This window comes from Aristolochia californica, unplaced genomic scaffold, assembly GCF_029961685.1.
Source record: "Aristolochia californica isolate CCGP_79_NKW_82.1479 unplaced genomic scaffold, dmAriCali1.0.hap1 SCAF_14, whole genome shotgun sequence".
Lineage (NCBI taxonomy): Eukaryota > Viridiplantae > Streptophyta > Magnoliopsida > Piperales > Aristolochiaceae > Aristolochia > Aristolochia californica.
Genome location: NW_027181815.1, coordinates 23,866,955 through 23,875,574, shown reverse-complemented (window position 1 = coordinate 23,875,574; position 8,620 = coordinate 23,866,955). Strand labels below are relative to the sequence as shown.

Sequence of the window (8,620 nt, the reverse complement as noted above, 5' to 3'; positions counted from 1 at the left end):
TCTCCTATCATTCTTTTTTTTTTTAAATGTATGCATAATTTTATAGATAATTTATTTGACATATATTTTATGTAGAGTATTAAATGTAGGTTAACCTCGGACTTGGTTAAAATTATTAGGCTCGAGCTCGATTACAATTTTAGGCTCAAGGCTAGGTCGGTTCGAGCTCTAGTTCAAAATCTTTAAATCAAGTTCGGCTCGAACATAGGAAGGTTCAAATTCAGTTGGAGTCGATGCCGCCCTTATGCCCAATTTTAAGTAGAGGTCATGCCCAATTTTGTGTAGAGGTCATGCCCAATTTTATGTAAAATGTATGCCCAATTTTTATGTAAAATATATCTATAATTTTATATACAATTTATTTGACATGTATTTTTTGAAAAGTTTTAAATATATGTTGGAGCTCGAATTAGAGACATGTAATTTTTGAAAAGTTTTAAATGAATGTTGAAGCTCGATCTCGGCTCGAATTAAAATTATTGGGTTCAAGTTTGATAACAATTTTAGGCTCGAGGCTAGACTCAAACTCGAGTTTGAAATATTTAAATCAAGCCCAACTCGAACATATGTAGGTTCGGGCTTAGCTCAACTCGATGCCACACCTAGACTCAAGGGATATTTGACAAAAAAAATCCACTCCAATCCAATCCACACTTGAACCAATTTGCAAAAAAAACATGGATTACATGTGGATTTTGAAGTCACACGAATTAATATACAAATGAATTCATTCAACCCCATCTGATCTGCAATAATATGTGGCTCAAATTCATAATCAAATTTACAATGAGTCGCATGTAGATCATGTGGTCCCTTATGTGACCTTATTCATTCACAATTCTAAGAGAAATCACCTCTAACTCCTATTTTAACTTTTAACCTTCACTCTTATTTTCAACCGGTCCAACTTTGATTAAAATGATTCTTGCTTAGGATGTTTCACATCCCACTCAAGCCCTTATTTTTTTTTCGTTATATTAAAGTAACCCAAAATTCTAACCGAGATGGGGAAAGATTTTTTTGGTCCCCAAAGTCAAATTTTAGTCTTATTTGTCGTCTCTCATTTCCGGCGACGTGTATAAACTCCATGATTGCTGCCCTTGTGTCGGCCATGGTTGATTATGAGTGGTACCAACGGTGGTGGCAGACTCTTTTGACATATGAGACCTGTCAAAATTATGCAGCAGTAACGTATCAGTTGTCCAGAAAAGAAAAAGATATGAGGCGGGTGTCTTGAACGGAGAAAAGATGGAGGTGGGCGTCCCAAATGGGAAAACTCCCAAATTTTTTTAGACTGTCACGGGTAATAATGTTCCGTAATGTTGTTTTATATAGGGGCGGACTGGGAGGGCGGCGAAGTTTTCATCTATGGTAGTTCATGGTCGCACTCTATCGGAAGTGGTCAATTTTCTGGTGGATTCTTTCTTGTGGCTAATGGAGTTGGTCAGAGTCTAAGACTGTGGAAATTGGAACACTTTCTCTTTACTCGGCGGTTGAGCGAGTTGTGGAAATTTTATTGGCAAGATCACTTTCGAGTATAAAGAAAAACACAAATCTTCATCCTCTTTCAATTCCCTTTAGCAGAGGCTACAATGGCGGTCGCCGACGGTTCGAGCTTCCTGCTGGCGCTGCCGGACGACGTGCTGGCCCTAATGTCCCTGGCGCTCTCGCCGGTTGACCTCTGCAACCTCGCCCTCGCGTGCCGTGAGTTCCGTTCCTTCGCTTTCTCTGACAAGCTGTGGCTGCCCCAGTGCGAGCATCTCCTCGCCGACCACGGCCGTGTCCGAGAGCACCTCCTCGCCTGGCGCACCGCCGCCCTTCCCTCCTTCAAGTCCATCTGCAAGTTCCTCCGTCTCGTCCGTCCCCTTCTCGGCCTCTGGGTCCACCAGAACCCCGAGCTTGGCAACGTCGTCTATGCACTACTTGGCTTCGCTTCTGTTACTGGCTGCCGTATCATCCCCCAGGAGCTCAGTCCTGCTGGGATCGACGGTGGTGCTCTCCTTTGGGCCCCAGTCTTCGAGATCGTCGCGGGTTCCGACGGCTCCCCGCTATTCTTCCTCCATGGGCGGGAGAAGGACTTTGAATACATGTACCCGGGTTCCGTTAAATCCCTCCATCCCAATTGTAATATCCTCCTCTTGGAGGTGGAGCCGATGAAGGAGGCGGCCCGGTTGTTGCAAACTAAGAGCCTGGTTCAGTTCGATTCCGGACGGTTTTTTCACTCGCGGACGATCCGTCGCTCCGAGACCATGATTCCCCGCGCGGCTGAGTCACGCCTAGATGCTTCTTTCGGAAAGCTGGGATTCGTCGACCGCCGGAAGCTGCTGGAAACCGTCGCCAGTCGGGTACATTTCAAAGTTCCCAGTTGTTTCACTGGCGGCGCACTTTTTCCTTGTGAAATGCTGAGTGAAGACGTGGCCAGATTATCGGAGCGCAGGTTGGCCCTTATCGAGATGTATAACAAGTATAGGTTCGCTCGGGTTGATCTTGGGTTGGGCTTGGAATCATCCGACATGAAAAATGTTCTAGATCAGCCAGATAATTGGATTGGGGAGGAAGGAGGGAGCTTGAAATTTTCCAAGAGTAGAAGTTTAGGTAGGTATTTTAGAAATGGGTTGAAACAAATTTTTGGAAGAACTAGCTCCATGAATGATAATAGTTGCAGTGTTGGTGGTACTAGTTGCAGTAACACCAGCAGTAGCAGTTCCTTCCTAAAGCATGGTTCGTCGAGTAGTGATAATAAACACATTCAGCTTGCTGAGTTTCTTAAATTAGGTGATACGGTAGGGTTAAGTTTACAGGCTTCAAAGGTGAAATTGACAACCTACAGGGCGTGGCCTAATATGCTTGACAATAAGTTTGCGTTGTATAAATTGCCATTGCAGAATCCTTCACCTGGCCGAGAGTATGCAGGATTGTGGGGTGGGACTTTTGGTTGGCCTCCAGGGCAGCACAACGAAGATAAGCTTGGTAAAGCCTTGTTCCTTCTCTTGCTTTCCTACGATGAGTCTGAGGGGCACGTAAATCTCATAGGGACCAAAATATTGGAAGGGACACACTATGTTCTTCATCCAAATGGCTCTGCAATCTTCAGTGTGAAGGTGGATGAACCTTCATGGGATGCATTTCCTTGGAGTACTGGCTCGAATTCAGCTGGTATGGAGATAAAATGTGCTTATAATGGGGAAGGAATAGCTAGTGGGTATGGTTTTAGGTATCCTGGCTCAAAGCCTGGTTCATTATTTGTAACTCAATGTGGGCTTCTGATTTTTGTCTGGAAGGAATCTCGAACTGTTCTAACCCTGCAAAGATTACACATGGAGGAGCTCTTGAGGAAAGGTGAAAGAGTGCAGGCTTTACCCCCAATTGCCAATTTTGTGTATTTGACAAAGTCCTTTTCAAATGTTTTCACAGACTTCTGGAGCACCACTAGTTATTTTGCTTCTTCAAGATGTTATTTACCAAAGTCTTGATATAATTAAACTTGACACTTCTCTACGTTTGTTGTTTAATTTCGGATCTGTGAGAGGATGTGTATTTGTCAAATGTTGGCCACATCATACAATGTCATCATAGTTATTTGGTTGTTGACTTTGGCTATGTAACTTTTACCAATTTTTATATGTGATTGGTGGTATGATAATTTTTTTCTTTTAAAATTGTAAAAGGAGTAGTTGCTCCTTGTCCTTTTCTTTTCCCTGAGATAGTTAGACTGTCATTAAAAATATGAAATGAAGGGAAGGACATCTATTTGATGTTGGTATGAGAGTATCTCAATATCAAGCTGCTCACCAGTCTCTATTATACTTCCATGGAAAGGGGAAATCTTGGAACAGTCGTATTGGTTTGTAGACATGGTGATTTTCTTTTCCACTTGGTAACATATAGAGCAATATCTCCCTTCCTGTCTCTTCCTATCAGGATAGATCTTATTCGATAAAAATAAGGGAGGCAGATCACTTGAAGGTGATTGGGATCATGTTAAACTCAGTAAGCACTTTGTTCTGTTTTGCTCCACCTGGAAGAGAATCGAGGAAACATTAATTGGATAGTCACAATGGATTCCAAAGTAGGTTTGCCTCAGAGAGGGCAAAGAGTGGCTGTCTTACCATTGAGAGGGAGCAAATGTAGAAGAATAATTAGTAATGGGAGTTATACAAAATTTAGGCGGCATGCCAGAACTTTTAATATATGTTGTGTAGTGCCTTTAGTTGGTTTCTTACTCATGACTCTATGGAGCTTTTTTGACAACTAATTGTGCAGGTCGCTCGTCTCAAGACCATGTGATTGTTAAGATCATTCAATCTTGTCATGTAGGTGCAACATGTACAGGTACTCAGGGAAGCAGTGACTGGAAGATCTTGTCATGGGCAATCTTTGTTGCAGAAATCTAACATGTACTTTGAGCTCTTTATGTTTGTATCTTCATGGTGAGTCCTTTCTTATGTTAGCTGTGGCCATCAATCATGTCAAGGGCTTGAGCTTGGAGATTTTTTTTATTCATTATGTAAAGAAAATTTGGTGCATAGATCATACTACAAATCCCTCTTGACTTAAAGAGTTAGTTAACATGGGTGAGGTTCAAACTGTCATAGTCATGGGTCCTCAGTTTGGTAGATCTATTATCTTCCTTTATAAAGCCTCTAGAATTAGATAAATGTTCAAGATCTACTAAAACAGGTCTCTTTTACCAAGTTGTTTTGCATTAATTTAAACCAAGCTAGGTAAATAAGAATAGGTTGCATGTCTGTTAGCTAGGTTTTTGTGCAAGATGGATATTGCAGCATGGATCTACTAGGACCCTTCCCATGGGCCTGATGGGGCCAGAGTCAGTGAACAGGCTTCTTTGATGGGGTTACGAAGCCAATACTCCTCATGAAGTTGGCTTTGAAAGATTTTCAATTATATTTTCTTTTCCTCCATGTCTGCTCTGTTCATATTCTCACGCAATTGGGGCTCGACCAATTCCTAGCCTAATATGGTCAAGCATCTCAGGGCTCTTTGTAAGTGAGTATTGGATTCTGTTTGAATTCATACCGCCATTGAAGTTAAGATTATATGCATTTCTTAGAAACACTGTGGTTTGGTTACAGCTTTTTGGAGTAACACTCTCAATGGGTCAGCTATCATTTTTTTAACATTTTGCAATAACTCCTGGCTAATTTACACACTTGGCACTGAACCTGACTTCCTTTTAGCAGTCTTGATTTTGGATGACAATTACTTGCATCGTGTCAAATTTGGTTGTATGCAAAGTTGCTGCACTGAAGTCTTGTAGCCCAAACTTCCAAATGATTATCTTTGTTACTAAGTTAATTAGCCCAACTTAGAGTGAAAAAGGCACTGTTAACTGTATAAGATTACAGGGACTGTTAGGTAATATTACTGAATTAAGGGGCCTCAGTGTAATTACTGGAATATTTAATTTGTTTGCAGCATTACATGTAAAGTAAGAGAAAACTAGCCCATTCTAGTTGAACCACGTTTTGTATGTATATAAAAGAGAACTTATTGATCAAAATTGTTACCTCGATACAGATACTTTACTCTGTTTGGCTGTAAAACTTTATTCTCAAGTCTATTACTCTTCTTCAAAATCAGATCAATCTTGTGCTATCCCATGATATTAGAGCCGGATCGGAAGCTTCCTTTCAAGTAAGTTGGACGTAATTTCGTTTCATTAGCTTGAAATCATAAATTATGCATCAAATCACTCTGTTTTCTATGTCAAACTCTTAAATTAATCTGTTTATTGTTTACATTATTCTCTAAAATTATGCATCAAATCACTGTGTTTTCTATGTCAAACTCATAGATTAACCTATCTATAGTTTACATTATTCTCTAGTTAACTTTTTTAAGCATTCCTTAATATGGAGTTTACCATTCCCTTCCATTCCTGTAGAGTGTTTAAACTGAGTTTGGATTAAAAAATGGATCTTTTTTATGGACCAAAAGTGTGATATATTTATAATGTTCTTTGGCCTTTTTTATCCATTACTGTCATTGTTTCAGTTCTTTATTTCAGACCTGTCGTGGTTTCTTTTGAGTTTTTCCAGCCTTGCTTTGGTGCAAGGGAAGTTGCACTAACCACGTAGCTCCATCTCTACCACTTCCAGTGACACACTCAAAGACCACTTTAAGGGTACAAACAATGTTTTCAAAAGAGCTGATTAAAAAATCTGCACCTTTTAGCTGTTCCATATATCCAAAGCAGTGCTTCAAACAAAAATGAGCAACTTGCTATTCTCTCATTCAAGTTGCAGGCACCAGCCGAGTTTTACTTGTGAATTCTGAACCAGTTATTGAGATAGTTTACTGAAAATGTTGAACAACTATGAATCACTGATTCACTAAAAATAAATGTCTGATTTTATCTGTAGTTAATCTCTTGAACCGTTTTAAGTATGCATTTTCCTCAGTTTGGGTTAGGTCATGAGTACTCTACAATTGCTGAGTTGTTTTTCTCTTAAATATTTTAGCATACAGTAATCTGGTGTTCATCAAATGAATGCTTTTTTAAGCTGTGGTTGTGGTTTGTCCCTTTGGCTTGGGGCAGTTTGTGTCTTGGTTTCAAGTTTTACCATGGGAGGAGGTTTGTGCATGTATAATCAACATTAAAAAAAATGAATATTTCATCTGCTGATATATCATCTTCTAGTGCTTGGTTTTATTTCAAACTTGGAAAACCACAAGATCACTACCATTAACCTTAATGGTAGTCAAAATTATCTCCCATGTCAAGATTTGTAAAGATTCCTTCATTACTGCTCGTGTTTTCTAATAGTAGTACAAGATTCCTTCATTTATTTGAATACTCTCCCTCAAACCAGTGCATATATATCATAGATGCTCAGCTTGTCTGTTAGATCCCCTATCCGTTATTGCTGAAGACCGATGTTAGGAATTAAAGGCTAGGGTTAAAGAGGTACAGGATTGAGGGAGTTGGTTGGTGAGAGAGAAATTGGGAGAGAGACAAACACAAGTGGAAACAAATAACACAGTGGACTGTTTGAATGTGCCCAGTTCCAATCTCATTAATCAATAAATAGGCTTACAATACCTGAATCAACTAGAAACTACTCTTCCACTTGTTGTTGAACTACTCAAACCATATTAGACATTATCTTAGTCGATAAATTATGTCTTTTATAAGAGTATTGTTGTAACTTTTGTGTGTGAGTGGAACATAAAGGGAGCTAATTTAGTTCAAGGTTAGTTGTTCTAGTTGGCTATGAATGGATTCATATGAATCCCTTGTAGTGATTAAGATAGACATGACTTATGAGTTTCAAATGTTCATGTTGACATGAGTCAATCACTTGAGCCATAACCATTCAATTTTATAGGAAGTATAGATAAAGACTAGTCACATTACTATGCAATATGCAACTTAAGAACAACCAATGTTATTTCTAATATATATTAACTAAATTTAGATTGATTTGAAAACTAACATAATCTTCCCTTGGCATGAATTTCCAATGGTTAATAAAGTGATAATTTATATAGAATTTTGATTTTCATAGAAATTCCAAGTCTAACATAAACTAGTCAAGGATTGACAATGAGGTTAAGTGATGAAAGTATCATTGAATCAATCCTCAAAACCAATGTCCCATCTAAGAATCTTTGAATTGACATGAATATCAATTATAGAGTTCCATTTGCACAATTTATGTCCTACAAGCTATTAAGATGATTTTGATTTTCATTTAGTATATAGCTTGACTTAGAGATTGCACTCCTTGCTTGAAGATTAAGTAACCTTGGATACCCAAATTTGGTTAAGTCCCACATTCTCAATTGTTGAAGAAAAATTTAGGCTTCCTTTGGTAATCCAAATTCACTTAATCTCATTTAGCTTTGATTTTCTGGTTGAACACTCAAATGCATTATGGCTAATGGTTTCACATTTGTAACATGCATCATCATGCATTGGTGATGTTGTGACCTTTGTCACACTCAACCTATGAGAACTTCTAGATTTGATTTGCTTTCTAGTCTCAAGGATATTAGCTCCAAGTCCCCTTTTTCTCACACTTTGTATTTGATGTTATAATTTATCTAGAGAAATGTCTTTTCCTAAAGTTAATTTTACTTAAGCACAAGGTAAGTCATAAGTTTTTTCTTTCAACTTTCCATTTGTGGGATTTTAATAATTGGTTTTCTTCTTGATACTCTAAAGCCCTAGCACTAAGGTTGTCATTTCTCAACATGAACATTTGAAGAGCAGTTCAAGTCTCTCACACTCTTATATGAGTCTTTCATTTTTTTTATAAGTTCTTCTAGAGTGGAGGAACAATCAACTTTTAAGGATTCAATTTCCTTTTCTAACTTTAAGAGTTATTTTCCTAAATTCTTATTTTCTTTTCTTTTCTTCTAAGTGAGGACATGAATTCATCTAATTGTCTAATGAGTTCTTCCTTGTTCCCCTTCTCGTAAATATCATCCTCTGAAGTCTTATCTCTATTTGAAATGATGTTTTCAACTAAGCATGAGTGCATACAATCTTCAATACCTATAATATCACTGTGTAGTACACTTAGAGTGTAAAGAGGACCATATTCTATGTCCTAGACAATTTAGGTTCTAGTTTATCTTATAAAATCCTTAGCTG

General features: G+C 38.4%; 1 protein-coding gene across 1 annotated transcript; it reads left to right on the top strand.

Annotated features, from left to right (window-relative positions):
• Window positions 1–1,204: 1,204 nt before the first annotated feature.
• Window positions 1,205–3,659, top strand: LOC137950393 (F-box protein At5g39450-like). The gene is made up of 2 exons (XM_068796837.1): window positions 1,205–1,254; window positions 1,336–3,659. Exon 2 carries the CDS (start codon window positions 1,593–1,595, stop codon window positions 3,471–3,473), a length of 1,881 nt encoding a protein of 626 aa, XP_068652938.1. The 5' UTR covers window positions 1,205–1,254; window positions 1,336–1,592; the 3' UTR covers window positions 3,474–3,659.
• The last annotated feature ends 4,961 nt before the right edge of the window (window positions 3,660–8,620 follow it).

Excerpts from the sequence above, each read along its gene's own strand:
- LOC137950393 (XM_068796837.1), top strand. The coding sequence starts at position 1,593 with ATGGCGGTCGCCGACGGTTCGAGCTTCCTGCTGGCGCTGCCGGACGAC.